The following is an 18,450-nucleotide window of genomic DNA, read 5'->3' as shown; positions in this document are numbered from 1 at the left end:
GTTTGTAAGGCACTGTCATAATTTGAAAATCAATCAAGATTTTTTTTTTTTTAAAGAAATACTTTGTCTGAAGCCAATGCGTGAGATCTACACATCCAGAATAGAAGAATAATGATAACCGAGAGCGAGGTGGCACAGGAATTAATATTGCAATAGCTGTGGAAAAAAATAATAATGTGATGAGAAGCATCAGGAGATAAGGGGCATTTTGAATATTAGGACGGAGCAGATGAGATCACAGTTCTGATGTAATATAGAGGCAAACTATTCAACTGTCAATGTGATATTATGCTTGGAACGTACTGGTTTATGGAGAGAGAAAGCAAATTGAAAGAACGCGCTGGTCTTATCAAGAAGGAATCTAGATGCTGCTAAAAAATGATATCCTGCTGCAACCACAGTGCTAAAATTTAATTTAAAAAAATAGGTCTGAGGACAGATACGATGTTGCTTCTGAGATACTTGAAAGCACAGTGATTCCTTAATGAGCACCTTGACTTGTAAACTGGATAACACCGAGAAAATCATCTAACAAGAACCGAATAAATTAGACTTTTCCATGTCTGGCCAGATTAGCCCTAATGGTTAGTGCTAATGCCCTAATGGTGGACTTTGATCCTAGGGAACTGAGTTTAGTTCCCGCCAGTGGTGTAGCGAGGGTAAGAGGTGCCCAGGGCAGTGGCGCCCCCCTCCCCCACTCCTTCCATGCCGCCCCCCGCTCCTTCTGTACCCTCCCCTCCCCCCCACGCCACACTTGCACCCTCCCTTCCCACCCTGGTACCTCTTTAAATCTTTACCAGCGCAAACAGCTTCTCCGGCTTGCCGCTCACATTGGCATGGGCTTTCCCTCTGACATCACTTCCTGGCCCCGTGACCCAGAAGTGATTTCAGAGGCGCAAGCAGCAGCAGGCCAGAGTAGTTGCTTGCACTGGCAAAGATTTAAAGAGCTACGGGGGCCGGGGAAGGGAGGCGCATGAGCGTGGCACAGGGGGGCGAAGCGGTGCCAGTGCCCCCTTCAAGATGGCATCCATGGCAGTCCGCTCCCCTCACCCCCTCCTTACTACACCACCTATTCCCGCTGCAGCTTCTTGTGACTCTGTTGTGCCAAGTACCAAAAAGAAAACAAAACCCTACACCTGGGAAGTAAAAAAGGTACGGGGAAGGCAAGGGGCACACGCCAAGGAGAGGAAGATGGGTGCTGTGCCCTTAGCAAGAAGGTGCCCAGGGCAGACCATCTCCCTGCCCCCTCTTACTATGCCACTGGCATCAGGGCACCTAAATGGAGTACAGCAGACCCTCAATATTCGCGGGGTTAGGGGCAGAGCAGGTCCACGAATAGAGAACATCGTGAAAAATTTTTTGGGCCGGCTCTGACCCACCCTCGCCTCCCTCCTGCGTCCCCAACCTTACCTGGTGGTCTAGCGGCGACGCGGGGCAGGAACGTTTTTCCTACACTCCTGCTCCGTGCTGTGAGTTCCCGTGGTCTCACGAGACTACAATGGAAACTCCCACTGTAGTCTCGTGAGACCATGGGAACACACAGCACGGCTCTGCACGGGGCAGGAGCGTAGGAAGATCGCTTCTGCCCCGCGTCACCACTAGACCACCAGGTAAGGTCTGGGGGATGTCCGGGGCAGCGTTCTCAATTAAAAATCAAGCCTTATTTTTAAAAAAATCATGAATAACCAAATTCGCGATTGGGGAAACCGTGAATTGGGAGGGGTGGCTGCACTTCCTATAGGCATAAATAATGTATCAGAAAGGAAAAGTGAAATATCAATTAAAATATGAGAGTGAAGCCTGTAGTTACTTAAGGGGAAAAAAAAAAAAAAAAAGCCCATTCATTTCATAACAGTAGCATTAAAATGACTATGATACATTTGGCCCCGCCCTTTTCGAAAGGATTTATTAAAACACAGAAAACAAAAGCGACACACACAGGGTACAAAGTAAAAGTGAGTGCATTAGTTGCGGTCTCCAGAAACTGTTGGCTGAAAAGAGTCCATTGCACTCCAGGCGCACAGTCTCGCCAAAGCGACGGACCAAGCAGAAAGGCCGCGCAGTTCGTAGATTGGCAGGTTTAATATTCTTATTAGAGAATGACACGGGGACAAATTGTTCCCCGACCCCGAAGGAACTCAATTTCCCGTTCCCGTGAGTTTTGTCACTGTCCCTGTTCACAAATAGGTGCCTAACTCGAAAACTCGCCCGTGATCCACCCCCTAACCACACCCACATTTAGTGTAGGCACTTTGGGCTATAGAATGACACGGGGACAAATTTGGCCCCATCCGGAGTTTTGTCGCTGTCCCTGCCCCATTCCTCTAGCTCTGCCTTAACTGCAAAAGCTCCAGACACTTATGATTTTGAAGTGTTTGAGACTTGTGCAGATGAGGACGGAGCTTAGGCATTGGTGGAATGAGGCATTATGACATCACAGTCTGAGTTCTAGAATGTTGCTACTTAGGATTTTAAAGTGTTTGAGGCTTGTGCAGAAGAGAATGGAGCTTAGGCATTGGTGGGATGAGGCATTATGACATCACAGTCTGAGTTCTAGAACAATTTCAGCAGCCCTGGTTTGTCAAAGACCATCACTACAATGATTTGGCTCAGCAAATTGTTAGGAAAGATAAGAAAGAGGAAAAAGTTCCTAGCTTGCTGTGAATGAAGACTCACAACACCATAGTTTAGTGTAGGCCAGTTCCAACTGAGCTGGAAGCCTGAGGAATGAGAAGAAAAAATATCAGACAAAAATAAATGTTAAAAAATTTGACTATGAATCTTGGAATATTAGAATTTCAGTGATAAATACCTGATGCATCATAGCAGAATCTTACACCTTTCTAAATTAATGACTGAGTATAAATGAAACTATGGTGGTTCCAGCCTAAGACTAGTTCAGCTCCGTATTTTCTTTCTAGGTCTAATCTGAATCTAAATTATAGAAGCAGTTAAAAACAGGCCATTAATAAGTCTGCTTTGTAAATCTATATCATTGCACAAGGTAAAGTTCTGAAATATGTTGGTACCAACTTTATGGGCTTTGTCAAAAGGTGGTCCATGATGGGAAAAATTCATTTAAAAAGTAGGCTCTTGAGCTTATGTCTTCAAACATAGCAGATATAACAGTGGTCATAATTGCTTCTGATAATTTCAGCTATACACAGCTGAAAGCAGTGCAGCATGCAGAAAGTGAAGTTTAGATAGTTTTTCAGAAGCAATTAAGGAAAGATTTATAAACTATAAAGAGTTTTACCTCATGCATAATTGTCATTTCTTTAATTAGACATTAACTATTTTTTTCTGAGTCCCTCCAAGTACCTACAAATCCAAAATGTGGCCCTGCAGAGACCGCTGAGATATAACCTTTATAATGCTAAAGCTATTGGTAATACACTTTAAGAACTGAACTTCACTAATGTACATTTCTGCTTAGATATTCGTGGAGAAGACACTGGCCAATCAGATTGCTTCTTCACTTTTTCTCCAGGCGTGTCTGTAGAAAGCTTTCATGTGCACATCAATGGATCCCCAGTTGTTTGAAAGCACAAAATCTGCGGAGGATTACGACACGTTTATCCCTTTCCCTGAGCTACAATGCTTCAACAAATGCCTTTGAAATCTTTGTAAGTTTTTCATCTGAAAAGGAAACAGTAAAACCTTCTTGTGGTATCCCACTGATATGCAAGTATTGAGAAAGATGCATTAAGAGTAACAAGTTTGATCCTAGCAGGGACAGTTCTTTCAACTAACCACAATACAATTATCGTCATATAGAGTGTGCAATGCAATAAAATCATTTAAATCAGATAAAATACTTTCCATTTTTCATACTTTATGTTAACCTGTAGTGTACCCCCAAGCTGGCATGCAGGGAGGCCATTTTGTTTAGTAGTGAGCCATCGAAGGTGCTATTTCCTTTCTATATAATGTCTTTGAAATAAGTGCTTTTACTCTTCACTCTCGGGTCACTTCCTTCAAACTGTGAAAACCAAGGCAGTCACACATAAAAGTGAGTGGAGTGCCACTGTATCTGGCAATGATGGCATCACTGGTTCAGCAAAATGCCCTTGCCACGTTAGCAGTATTATCTATTAAAGTGTTATATACTGTAAAATCATGAAAACGTATTTTAATTGCATCCTTAGGTTACAAGTGCCTGTCAAAATAGTATGCAATAATACCCTTTACCGATGGCAGTGTTTGTTCAAGAATTTTTTTTTTTTTTTTGCAGTTTCATCGATCTTTGCCGCGTTTCAATTCAGGCCAACATAAAACTGCTTGTTTCCAACTTTTCAAACCCAACGGCTATTAATCCAGAGAAAGAGCTCGTTTGGAAAGCAAAATGTTCTACATTGCTGTGGAAGCCTTCATATAGCGACAGGTAATGGCGTTACCCGTCAGTACATGGGAATTTTAACCCCCGCTTTTACTAAACCGCAATAGCGGTTATTAGTGCAAGGAGCCATGCTGAATGCTCCGGTTTAGTAAATGGGTGGTGGGTGGGGGAGGGGAGATTAATAGTTGGTGTAGCAAGCAATTAATAGGACACATTAAAAATGATCTGCCACTTGTACTGTAATCTCCTTGTATAAGAAAAGCAGCTGGTAACAGTGCATAAGGGTGCTGGGCAAAACTGGCACCTCAGAAAGTCAACGAGTTACTGTGAAAATATTGATATTGCAAGACCCTAACCAATGTCTTTCATTCTAGGGGTCAAGTGAAAATCAACACAAATTCGGTCTAATTCTTTTATGGGATTAGTCAGATTGAAACGCTCATCCCTCGTTTCAAATTTTATATCCATTCCCCAGTGCACACACTGCATTTCCAAATAAAAAAAACCCCAAAAAAACGTTTGTTTAACTTTATCGCTGCTTCTAATGTTTCAGAGTTCACCCGCTATGAGCTACTATATTAGGGCAGCTTTGAGAACGTTAGAGGGGCACGGGTCGTGGTTGAAGATGGTCCTTCCCTCATATGTTTCTGGTGCTCATGCTGAATGGGTCCCCCATCCCCCACTCCCAATAGGTCTTGCCCCCAAACAGAGCTAGCCCAGCCATTAGGAAAAGACTAAAGTAGCTTCTTCAAAGCAGAAAAGAACAATTACAGTCAAAGCAAACAATAAATCCTAAAAGCCACAGCTTATACCTTAACCTGCTTCTTTAGAGGGGGTTTGCGTGATTATTGTGATTGTTAAGTTTAATTATCAACGTCTTGGGGGGGGTTTCTGCAAATTAGGGTCCTGAAAGATAATTGAGGGCTGGTATAAGGCTAAAGATACATCAGCTTTGCACTGGCTCTGCCACCAAACAAGAAAGGCAAACAACGCTTGTGGAAGAGGGATTCAGATTCACACAAAATGGGCTGTAGACAGTCATTTCCTTTAAACCGCTTAAGAATTCAAGGACCCTGAATAGTATAAGACCTCGCGGACTTGGTCCAGGCAGGAATGTTCTGTCAATTTCCTATCAACACAAAACAACACAGATATGGTCTGTAAGGCCTAACTTATCTGCTCAGACCAATAAATACCAAAAAGCTACAAAAAAAAATAAAAAAAAACACATATTCAAAAAAACCCCAAAAATGTATATATTTAAACCCAAATTACAAACAAATATATTTTGTAAAGGAAAATCTGTATGCTCAGAAACTGCCACAGACCAGAAAAGCTTTCACCAGTCTGCAAGCTATAATCACCGTATACGGAATAAACCTTCACAGAAAACAATGCAAAATGTGGCAAAAAACCTCCCAAAACATTTAAGTGTCAAACTGTTTAGCTCATAAAAGAAATAAAATAACTTTATTTCAAATGCAATGTCCAGTCAAATGATTCCAGAGTTGATGTAGACCAGAGGTACACTAACAAAAGACCTTCAACCCCCCCAAACAGGTTATCTTCCAAGGTTAAATGCCACCTCTAGGGTATGTTCTCCAGTATTTTTGATGTTGTGGTCCTGTGTTTTACCCTCATAAAACTTCTCTAGGGATACAAACATGCGGACATCTTACCATTCATACATCGTATGCAGCAGAAAAGCTTATAATGCGCAAAAAAAAAAAAAAAAAAAATCTATTTTGACATTTTTTCTAGATTTTTGGTATTTATTGATTTGATGGACGTGATACTTTTTCTTTACTAGTAATAATTTTCTGCACTTTTGCTTTTGATAATATGATAAGACCCCACTTTATCCAGCTTCACCTTCATGTCCTTCATCTCCCTCCATAATTCTCTGGGCTTATCCCATGTCCTGCTACTGCTTTTGCCTCCACTAGAAGGCAGTCTATGCACACATCTCTCTCTCTGCTCTGTTTTCAGAAAATCTAGCAAATGGCTGGTGCTAGGGAAGTGACAACCTTCATGGTGAATTTGTGTCTCGTGTACTGATGGAAGGACACGTAGCTGGAGGATGACCCCCAAAATTCCTCCTACCTGTCTTCCCCCCTTCAAAAAGCAAATTATTTGGTTGTAATCCATTTAAAAATCAGATTTCTGAAAAGTCAAACTACACCTTCCATTTAAGTTACCAAAGCTGAGTATTAATGAACAACAATGGAACTGGTTGGTTAAAGAGAAGTTTCAAACTCTTCGGGCACTGTCCAAGCATCGCTTTATACCGCTGGTAGCGACTCTCTTTGCTGTCTTAAGGTGGTCTTGTACATTGACATAAAGCCGCAACAGCTGTCTAAAGTACACGGCAGTGATGAGCTCTGAAGGAGATAAAGCTTCCTCTGTTCACTCATTTAGTAAACTGGAAAAGATGCCATTCATCTCCTGGAACGTCCTTTCCCTTTGTCGAGCTAATGGATTTGAAATCAAGTTCCAACATCATGTCCCGTGATTTTCCACCATTCATCTACTGTATAACATTCATGTGCCTATACAATGCATATAGTAACTGGAAATGTAAAATGGACATAGGCGTTTTTTAAAATAATTAAACCCAATATTGTATACTAGACTGAGCAGTGAATTCCCAAGAAGGATTCTAAATCTGTAGGGAGCTACACAACTTGGCTGTGGTATGTTGCTTTATGCTGGATGTTCATCTTCATTTTCCCCATGGAATGGGCTGGGTATAAAAATTTTTCAACCAGGAAAAGCCCTGAGAAAAAGAGTAGGAGATTAGTTTAAGGGCATAAAGTGCGCATGCAGCTGCTCCGACATTTAGGGAAAAAAACCCCCAAATAAACAAAAACTGGACATTATTTTTTTTAAAAACCCCAGAAGGTTATGAAAAGTTAAGCACTGCTTGCAAAGTAAGGTTTCCAGTGGAGAGGGGTAGGGGGGGGAACTGACTTTCCGTTCATGTCCCTTTAAGTCTGATAAACCTTATGTGGACAAACACAGGAGACATAAATACTGCTACTAGAGAATGCATAATCCGTTCAAATTTTGTCAAGACAAATGTGTTAAGTCTTCAAAAAGGAAGTGGGGGGAAAAAAAAAGAACAAGAAAATTAAAAAAAAAAAATCTTCTAATGAGAAGTTCTTTAGATGGGTTTGAAGAACACTTTTTTTTTTTTGTAGGAAAACGGCTGCCTCAGAATACGGATTCGTTTGGACGGTGGCTTAATCTTCAATACAGATGATGTCATTAAATTTTCCTTTGCGTTCCAAGGAGATACAATCTCTCAGCGAATCGGTGACTTTTTTATCCAGGTGGCTCGAGGAAGGACCGTTCGAAGTGGCTGTAACAACAAAAAAGGGCTTTTGTTATTGCTAATCTGGATTTTCTGTGTTGCACTTCGCAATGGGATAATCAGGAGTCAACCCATTGTGCGTTAAAGTCAGACAGAATGGAATGCAATACAATATGGAGAGCAAATGTAACGATAAAATAGGAACAAACCACTTATTCTCTGCAAGGCCTGGGGGATGTAACAGCACAATGACCCCCCTCTCCCCCCATGAACTCCCTGCTCCTTTCAGCAGAATTAAGAGAAAACTGGGGCAAGAGGAACATGGGAAATAATGTCATTAATGCCCAAAAATATACAAATGAGAGAAAAAAATCTATATCTAAATTCTCAGAAATGCTGAGTCACAAAACAAGAGAATTCAGGTAAATTCTAAAAAATCAATATACCATCCATGAATTAAATTAAATGTTTTCTCAGGAAATCAACATCAAATATGCCATTGAAAGGCTAGAGAGATGTTAAACATTTACATGATAGCATACGCCCTCCCTACCGCCATTAAACATATAACATAAGAACATAAGGATTGCCGCTGCTGGGTCAGACCAGTGGTCCATCGTGACCAGCAGTCCGCTCACACGGCAGCCCCCAGCTCAAAGACCAGTGCTCTAAATGAGTCCAGCCTCACCTGTGTACGTTCCAGTTTAGCAGGAACTTGTCCAACTTTGTCTTGAATCCCTGGAGAATGTTTTCCCCTATAACAGACTCCGGAAGAGCGTTCTAGTTTTCTACCACTCACTGGGTGAAGAACTTCCTTACGTTTGTACGGAATCTATCCCATTTCAACTTTAGAGAGTGCCCTCTCGTTCTCCCTATCTTGGAGAGGGTGAACAACCTGTCCTTATCTACTAAGTCTATTCCCTTCAATATTTTGGATGTTTCGATCATGTTCCCTCTCAGTCTGCTCTTTTCAAGGGGGAAGAGGCCCAGTTTCTCCAATCTCTCACTGTACGGCAACTCCTCCATCCCCTTAACCATTTTAGTCACTCTTCTCTGGACCCTTTCGAGTAGTACCGTGTTAAAAGACAGGGCGTGTGCTATGATGTAAATGTTAAACATCTCTCTAGCCTTTCAATGGCATATTTGATGTTGATTTCACTGAGAACACATTTAATTCATGGATGTATATTGAATTTTTAGAAATAATAAATGTCCACAAGAAAGGGTTATGGATGAGGTCAGGAGGTATTTTATTAGTACACTTCCCCCTCCCCATTCATGGTTTCGGTAATCGCGATTTCACATATTCGCGATTTTTGGGGGAGGGGGAAAAAAGGAAAAAAAAAAACCCATCGTTAAGTCTTCCCCCCGGCATCCCGGCCTTACCTGGTGGTCTAGGGGTTTTTCGGGGCAGGAGCGATCTTCCTATGGATCGCCATTAGGAAATAGCTGTAGGGAGTTCCCGTCGTAGTCTCGAGAGACTACGGGAACTCACAGCAGCCATTTCCTAATGGCGATCTGTACGGGGCAGGAGCGTTGGAAGATCGCTCCTGTCCCAAAAGCCCGCTAGACCACCAGGTAAGGCCGGGAAGGCGGGAGGGAGGTGGGGGTGGGTCAGAGCCGGATATTCGTGGTTTTTCGCCATTCGCGGTCAGGCTCTGCCCCTATCCCCCGCGAATCCAGAGGGAGAAGTGTATATGAATTTTTAAATTTTACTATTATTTTGTATAATTATGGAAATGGCTTAGAGTGGTGTTTTGTCCATTTGGTGGATTTAAGTTTTAACAAAGGAAATAGAATGAAGACAGTTGTAGAACTGTAAGGAAAAAATGGATTGGGTTTCATCTTCCCCCCTCAAGACAATGACATAAGTTACCCAGTGCAAGAAAGGAGATTTGAGGCCAGTCCTGGATTCGTAACAGTCCTTTTCTGATACCTGATGGGACCTAGAGTGTTGGTCTCAATGGGTTGAATCAGGGATGACGAACATCACACTGCTTTGGGAAGTTTCAAGTTTATTTCAGTTTGATATACCGCTAAAAATACAGCCTAAGCGGTTTACATAAAACATAGCTTAAAAATATACTTAGACAAGGGAGGCTAACACAGACAATTTAAAATAATCGGGGGAACTACACAGGATGCAAAAGGAAGACAGCGAGGGTTACTGGTCAAAAGGATGTGGTAAGAGCGGATAGCGTAGCTGGTTTTAGGAAAGGTTTGGGCAAGTTCCTGGAGGAAAAATCCATAGTCTGTTATTGAGAAAGACATGGGGGAAACCACTGCTTGTCCTGGATTGGTAGCATGGAATGTTGCTACACCTTGGGTTTTGGCCAGGTACTAGTGACCTGGATTGGCCACTGTGAGAATGGGCTTGATGGACCATTGATCTGACATAGTAAGGGTATTCTTATGTTCTTTTGGAATTACATAGAATACATAGAGTATGATGGCAGAAAAGGGCCAACGGCCCAACAACTCTGCCCACTCAAAGAACCCACCCCCTAAAAGAACCCTCCCCTAAGCATTTCCCCAGAGTGAACCCACATGTTTATCCCATCGTCTCTTGAAGTTGAGCACGTTGCTGGCTTCAACTACCTGACGTGGAAGACCATTCCATCGATCAACCACCCTTTCGGTGAAGAAGTACTTCCTGATGTCGCCATGAAGTCTCCCACCCTTGAGTTTGAGCGGATGCCCTCTTGTTGCCATGGGTAACACTGGGTAACATGGCCGCTCTGTTATTGTTTAATCATGCATTCCATGACTAATATGACACCCAAATCATAATTCCCACATGTGAGAAATCAGTACACCTTGCCCAAAGCAATAGCTCTGTATGAGGGCTAATTTAGTTGACCTCGGTTTAGAGATGTCAACAATCTCATGTCCTTTGGATTAGATCAATTCAGTCCTGGTTTTACCTCATTGCATATGTGTAGAGATTTGAGTGGGGTGGTAGTTTGGGGTAATTATTAACATAGGGATCCTTTTACTAAGGCGCGCTAAATGCTAAGGCATCCATGGGCGCCTTAGCATTTAGCACGCACTAATTCGGGTAGTGCGCCTTAGTAAAAGGACCCCATAGTACATGGTTGCAGATAAAGACCAGCAGGGCTCGTCCAGCCTGGCCAGGGCTGTACCCATGACTTCATGATGGTCAGTATATCAAACGATAAATAAACTTGGAAACATCCCTCCTTTGTCTTTAGACTTGTAATTTAGGTGACGGGACAAAAGTGCGTGAGGACAAAGGCGCGCCGACAACTGAGCGTAGGGCTTAATCGCATCAAAGAAAAACCGTATTTAAAGGGCTCTGACAGGGGGCGTGGGGGGAACCCCCCCACTCTACTTAATAGGGATCGCGCTGCCTCATGCTGCCATGTTGGGGGGGTGTAACCCCCCACAATTATACTGAAAACTTAACTTTTTCCCTAAAAAACAGGGAAAAAGTTATGTTTCCAGTATAATGAGGGGGGTTACAACCCCCCAAACCCCCCACAACGTCAGCATGATCTCTATTAAGTAACGTGGGGGGGGTTCCCCACCAACACCCCTCATCGGTGCCCTTTAAAATACGGTTTTTCTTCGGCGCGATTAAGTCCTGCGCTCGGTTGTCGGCGCGCCTTTGTCCTCGCGCGCTTTAGACTATGAACCATAATTTATCCCTGGTTAATTCTACCTCACCAGAGTGGAGAAGTAGCCTAGTGGTCAGTGCAGTGACCCGAGGACCTGGGTTTCATTCCCCACAGCAGCTCCTCGTGACTCTGGGCGAGTCACTTAATCCTCCGTCGTCCTAGGTACAAACTAGCCCCCTCTTTTACAAAGCGTGCGCTAAGCTTTTTAGCGTGCTCTACACATGCACTAAATGCTAACGCGTGCAGGTTATCCTATGGATGCGTTAGCGGTTGGCGCACGCATTGATTTAGCACACGGTAAATCCGCGCTAAAATGCTTAGCGCGCCTTTGTAAAAGAGGGCCTAAGTACCTGTATGTAATATGTAAACCGCTTTGATTGTAACCACAGAAAGGTGGTATATTAAGTTCCATCCCCTTTTTAAAACCTTCTTTAAAGTGAGAAAGATATTAAAATTTTACAGTGGGTGGCCTGGTCTTGATGCCATATAGGAAATCTCTGTGTTTATTCTTTTTTTTTTTTTTTAATTATGTTGCTTTCCTTGCCAGGCGTTCACTACCGTCTCCATGAAATAGTATTTCCTGATTATTTACAGGCAACTTTTCCTCCTTGCAACTTCATTTCATGTCCTCTAATTTTATAGCCTTTCTATGAGTAGTTTAAGAAAAAAGTTGTTTTGTTCCTTACTATTTTTCAAGAATTTAAATGTCTGTATCATATCTCCTCTGTCGCCCCCCCCTCCCCCCTCTTTCTTCCTGGATATACATATTCAAATCTTCCATTCTGTTCTCATACAACTTTCGGCACAGACTTTATACCATTTTGGTCCCTTCCCTCTGAACGGCTTAGTCCTTTTGGGCCTGATTCTGTAGAAGGACGCCAATATCAGCGGCTGCCAATCACATGCCAATCATGCTTTCAGAATTGTGTCTACGCTCCCTGACAGATGCCTTAAATGTAGGCCAGCATTTTGCAGGCCTAGATTTAAGGCATCTGTCTCGCATCTACAGAGATGCGTAACCAACGCTTAAGCCTACCTGAGGCCACTTCTGGGCGAAACCATGCTCACGCCCCACCTTGGGCATGCTTAAGAGTGGGTAGGCATCTTCGTAGATACGCTACCGAGGCTTACAATGTAGGCATCCTGCCTTGGACACCTTTTAACAAAAAAAGTGCGTCCCAATTGGCTGCTAGATGGTGGTGGGACACCTACCGCCACCTGCAATTGAGACACTCATTTTGAGAATTAGGTCCTTTATGTCCATGGCAACATATGCATGTCATCTACACCTTAATGTCTGTTACATGGCAATAACACGCTTCATAGTACTACTCGATGAAGTTACAGGGAAATACTTTGAAAACCAATAGCAGGAAATCATTTTTCACTCAGAGAATAGTTAAGCTCTGGAACACGTTGCTAGAGGTTGTGGTAAGAGCGGATAGCGTAGCTGGTTTTAAGAAAGGTTTGGACAAGTTCCTGGAAGAAAAGTCCATAGTCTGTTATTGAGACAGACATGGGGGAAGCCACTCGATGGTAGAATGGAATGTTGCTACTCTTTGGGGTTCTGGAATCTTTTGTGACTCTTTAGGATTCCGGAATCTTGCTATTCTTTAGGATTCTGAATGGAATGTTGCTACTCTTTGGGTTTAGGCCGGGTGTTAGTGACTTGGATTGGCCACCGTGAGAACGGGCTACTGGGCTTGATGGGCCATTGGTCTGACCCAGTAAGGCTATTCTTATGTTTCCAAGTTTTCTTTTGTTTGTTTGTTTGTTTTTTAAAATTCTTTATTCATTTTTAAAACTTTCAATAAGTGCAACATAAGATAAAATCATTTTACACTTTAACATCACTTAATATTCTACCAAAGTCTAATTCACATCAAATATCCCTCCCCCCACATACCCAACAATTATCTTTAAACATAAGAAACAAAGTATTTCCCCCCCTCCCCCAACTTTTTTTTAAAAAAATTTTTATCCCGCCCTAGGGAAAACCTTCAAGGCAGCTTACAATCTAAAACATATTTCAAATACACAATATACAAAATATAATCAACACACAACACAAAACATAAATAAAGAATATACAAAAATTAACATCAATGATATCCTTTAGTCTTCCGCTACCCATTAAACCTGAGAATATGCATCAGAAAAAAGATAAGTCTTTTAAGTTTTCCTTAAACTTGTCTACTGAGCTTATAGTTTTAAGCGCCAATGGTATCAAATTCCAATATTTAGGGTCGTGCACAGTGAAACTTGCATCTCTTACATGTTCGTGGGATACAGAGCAATGAGATGCAAAGCAAGCAAACACCTCATTACCGTATTTCCCCGCATATAGGCCGCCCCAGTTTAAAGGCCGCAAAAAATGCCTATACATGTTTCAAAACTCTTAGATAAGCCGTCCCATTTTACAAGCTGCGGCGTATCTAAGAGTTTTAAAACCACATGGGGTAGCCTATATATCCCTCCCCCCCCCCGGTAAATATCGTATCTCCGCTGGCTGCCTCCTGCCTCCTGCAATGTCGCGGCCGTGGTGCAGGACGGAGCAATCTTTTCAGTGTCCAGCCGCCACCGCGCTGCTTCCTCAATGCCTGCATCAGTTCTCGCGGGACTTATATGGGGGTGGCCTATCTAATGACATCGTAGATAAGCCGCCCCATTGGTAGACCTCCCCCCGTACCTTTTAAAATAATGCAGTTCCCTTGCTAGCCTACTGCTTATTATTAATAATAATAATAATTTATTTTCTTTTATACTGCCCAACCAGTAGTTCTGGGCGGTTCACAACAGGAGAATACTGAGACTTTTCATAGAACACACTATCTACGTACAATCTAAAATGATATAATAAAAGTAATACAATTGTTATAAACATTCAAGTACATTGTTAAAAATTAAAACATACTATGACAACAAAAATAGAAACAAAAGACCTCATTTAAATATATCAAAATTAATATTCTTATTTGTCAAATAAATAGGTCTTTAATGATTTCCTAAATGTGAAGTAGAAATTTATGTGCAGCTGATGGAAATGATCTAAAAGGTTTTGCTCTTCTGCTTTTTAAAAATAAATTTCAATATAGATATTTAAACTTTAAAAAAAAAAAAAAAAAGGGATGGCTAAGAAGTGACGTAGCGAGAGTGAGAGGCACCCGGGGCAGTGGCGCATTTCCTGCGCCCTCGTCTCCACTTCCACCCACCCACCTTCCCCAATCCCTCCCCCACTGCCGTTTGTGCACCCCCTTCCCTTCCCCCGCACCTCTAGCTGTTGACGCAGCGACCAATAAGAGCTTCAACGTGCTCCTCGCGACCCTATCGGCTCTCCCTCTGACGTCGCGCAGCAGAGATCACCAGCAGGCTCTTTTGGCACCAGAACATCCTGTGGGTTGGTGTTGCGTGCCGGTGTCCGATCGCGGTAAGGGTTTGGGTGCGGAGGCGATGCTGGTTCTCGGGGACAGGGGCTCGCATATCGAGTCAACGCTCGGTTTGCAAGGCAAGATTTGCAAGAGTGTTTGGCTCGTCTTGCAAAACACTCGCAAACCGCGCTACTCGCAAACCGAGGTTCGATTGTATAAGAATTAAGACAGACAGAATGAATGTGCTGCACCCATGCAGCCAGTGGCATAGCGAGGGTGAGAGGCGCCTGGAGCAGAGCACCCTTCCCCTGCCCACTCCCCCCTTCTCGTTGTTCACCGTCACAAGCAACAAGTTCGGCATGCTCCTCGCAACCCCATCGGTTCTCCTTCTGAAGGCACTTCCCACGAGCGGCAACCAGACGTGACGCCGGCAGCCGAGCCAATGCGGTCGCGAGGAACACGTTGACGTTTTTGCTCGTGGCGGTGAACAACTAGGGGTACGTGGGAACGGAAGGGGGCGCGTGCATGGTGAGGGGAAGAGCGAGAAGAGGTGGGGGTGTTGAAGAGGAGGGGTGCTGGTGCCCCCCACTTACCATGCCACTGCATGTAGTTCTCATGTTCTCTGCCTGGAGTTCTGCGACTTTAGCCTAAGCTCAGTTAATTTCTGTTCCACAAACTTCCTCGACCAATGTTAGATGCCATCTTCATTTTCTCCAGTGGCGTGGTAAGGAGACGCGGTGCCTGGGGCCCCTCCCCCGCCCTCTTTTCCACCCCCTCCTGCAAATGCACGCCCCCTTCCCTTTCCCCGTACCTTTTTTAACTTCTCCGGCTTGAGCAGCGTGCCCAATGTCGGTGTTGGCTCGCCCTTTGACATCACTTCCCGGGCAAGGGTCCCAGAATTGACATCAGAGAGAACGCCAGTGCCGACACGGGCAGCAACCTCACGCCGGGGAAGAAAAATAGATACGGGGAAAGTCAACGGGTGTGTGTGCACGGCAAGGGGTGTAGAGAGGTGGAGGGGCACCGTGCCCTTAGGAAGATTGCACCCGGGGGCGGACTGCTCCGCCCCCGCTTACTACGCCCCTGATTTTATCATAGGTGCGCACAGTTCTTGATCTGATGTCTAAAGATCTACCTAGACTTGCCCCATCAATATAATTGTATGCTGCTCGTCTGTAGCGAAAGACTTCAAAGATTTTCTGGTCATACAAACATTGAGACGTGTACGATATAAACGCCTAGGTCTTTCTTCTGCAAAATTGGGTAAAACGTGCTACATGAAATACAGAAAAATAAGTCCTTGTCTCCCTACCCTAGAACAAAAAATACATTTTCCCTAAGCTGGCCCAAACACCTTGTTGCAACATGACGATATGCTCTTGAATACCTCTAGATATCAGGCCATTCATGTGACTCGGGAATTGTACAGATTGGAGGTGTTGAACGAGATTTTTTTATTCTTTATCTACCGTATTTTCACGCATATAATGCGCGCGTTATACACAATTTTTACAAACCGTGCATAACCGTGCGCGTTATACGTGTGAGCGCGTTTTACAACTTTTTTTTTTCAATCCGATCCGGCCTCTCCCCCGCTCGCGTCACCCCCCCCTCCCCCGCGATCCTACATCCCCCCCCAGCACCGCAAAACATCTCTTACCCGATTGGGCACCGGCACCGGCACCAGCACCAATGCACAGGATGTGCCAGTGCCAGTGCCCGAAGATCCTCCCTCGTTGGGCTGGGCTGGGCTGGGTGGTGCGGTGCGAGAGATCCTCCTTCTTCCTGCGCCAGGCTGGACTAGGCTTTGAGCATTTGCGCATGCTCAAAGCCTTCTGGTCTCGCTCTCTCCGAGATTATCTCGGAGAGAGCGAGACCAGAAGGCTTTGAGCATGCGCAAATGTTCAAAGCCCAGACCAACCCAGCACCACCCAGCCCAACCCAATGAGGGAGGATCTTCGGGCACTGGCACTGGCACATCCTGTGCATTGGTGCTGGTGTCGGTGCCCAATCGGGTAAGAGATGTTTTGCGGTGCTGGGGGAGATGTAGGATCGCGGGGGAGGGGGGGTGACATGAGCGGGGGGGGAGAGGATGCCGGTTCGCAGGGGGAATGCCGGATTCGAATGAAAAAAAAAATGTTCTCTCGGGTAAGCGAGCGGGGGGGAGGATGCCGGTTCGGAGTAGGCGGGAGGAGGTTTTAGCATGCGCGGTATACGCGTGTGTGCGCTATATTAAATTTTTTTAAACATAAATTTGTGTTCCCCGCGCGCTATACCCGTGTGCGCGTTTTACACGGGTGCGCGGTATATGGGTGAAAATACGGTATATACATTTCTGTACAATGATCACATTTAGGAAGGCCAATTGTGCCATAGCTTAGTATGTAAAGGGGAGAAATGAGACAAGACACCACAAGCGTAGCACATAGAGAGAAGAGTGGCCTTACCTCAGCTCGAATTGAAGACTGCAAGAGAAGACAATCCTGGAAACGGCTAAATATCTATTGATAAGAAAGAAAACATCTGGCTTGCCTAATGTCGTCTGGGCTTACTTGTAGTCCACTGAAAATTTGATTCATTTTTCGACTATAATTTCTTCAGTTAAATCTCAACGTACCAGTCACGTAGGGCCCCAGAGGCATCTGACTGTAGTTGACAATCCCTCCTGGTCCAGGGCCTCGGAAATTTGGGCCAAAGTTATTGTTGTACATCTGATTGGAGCCAAAAGAACCCTGAAGAAAACAGAAAGAAAACCAACCCCATTGATACACTTCAAGCGGAATTCAACTGCAACCTCAGCTAGCTCAAGGTCCACTTTGGATAGGTTGCGAAGAGAAGAATTGAGATTTCAAGCCAGGATGTGCCCAGTTTCTCTTGGATTTAACACAAAGTCCTTCCAAGCATGGAGTCTTTTGCCCGGTGTAAGAGGCTTGGCGAAGGTTAAACCTCGCCGGTGCCAACTATGACCTTCAACACCTCATTCCCATTGCCACCCCAACATTGCTGCTGTTTTTTTCTCTCTCCCCTTTCATTCAGTATCTTGCCCTCCCTCTGTCTCTTCCCTTCTTATATTGTGTCATTTATCTCCCTTCCCTACCTACTCCAGCATCTATTGCCCTCCCCAGCACCTAGCTGCTGCTTCCTGGAGAAAGTAGTGGGAAAACAAGAGAAAACAGCTGTAGGGCTATAGTCTTTTTGCTCCTGGCAACTTCGTGCTGTGGAGAGGGTGAGACCGGTAGAACTGGTGGCATCATGCCTATTTTCTTTTTATTTCCACTGTTGGTCCAGGAAATAGCAGTGGAAGGTGCCAGGAGATGGGTGGGTAAAGGGTAACAGAAGGCACCGGTATAGGTAAGGGAGGGCAGAGAAGAGACATTGGATATGAAGAGGGAGAAACAGAGAAAGGGGGAAATGCTGGATGGAAGAGGAGAGAAAGAAAGAAGAGATGCTGTACAAGAAAGAGAGTAGAGATGCTACGTGGAAGAGGGAAGAGAACAAAGAGGTTAGATGCGAGAAGGGAGAGAGAAAGGGGAAATGCTGGATAGAAGAGGGGAGAGAGGACATGCTGGATGGAAGAGGGAACAAAGAGAAGGGCAATGCTGGATGGATGAGGGGGAGAGAGAAGTCATACTGGATGGTCAGACTTTTTTTTTTTTTTTCAAACCCTGACTCCTGCCATCTAAATCAGTCCAGGATATTCAGTGCCAGGCAGACACCAGCACAGAATATCCAGAACTAATTATGGAGGTCCTGGTCACAGGAGCCTATGGAGGTCCCAGAAGATAGCATAAT

The 18,450-nt window shown here is 44.2% G+C and overlaps 1 protein-coding gene across 10 annotated transcripts in view; it reads right to left on the bottom strand.

The window, feature by feature from the left end:
* Window positions 1–4,233: 4,233 nt before the first annotated feature.
* Window positions 4,234–18,450, bottom strand: part of CHD5 (chromodomain helicase DNA binding protein 5) — a 244,062-nt gene continuing 229,845 nt past the window's right edge. For 9 of the 10 annotated variants that reach the window (XM_033922353.1, XM_033922361.1, XM_033922357.1 and 6 more), the window contains 2 exons: window positions 17,276–17,390; window positions 4,234–7,700 (listed from right to left, as the gene is read on the bottom strand). In XM_033922353.1, the coding sequence (XP_033778244.1) occupies window positions 7,582–7,700; window positions 17,276–17,390 (234 nt within the window). In that variant the 3' untranslated portion in view covers window positions 4,234–7,581. Of the gene's footprint in view, window positions 7,701–17,105; window positions 17,160–17,275; window positions 17,391–18,450 lie in introns of all 10 variants that reach the window. The other variant, XM_033922358.1, reaches the window with a different exon arrangement.

This window comes from Geotrypetes seraphini, chromosome 15, assembly GCF_902459505.1.
Source record: "Geotrypetes seraphini chromosome 15, aGeoSer1.1, whole genome shotgun sequence".
In the NCBI taxonomy this organism is placed as follows: domain Eukaryota; kingdom Metazoa; phylum Chordata; class Amphibia; order Gymnophiona; family Dermophiidae; genus Geotrypetes; species Geotrypetes seraphini.
The sequence above is the reverse complement of the archived record's forward strand: the minus strand, read 5'-3'. Positions and strand labels throughout refer to the sequence as shown.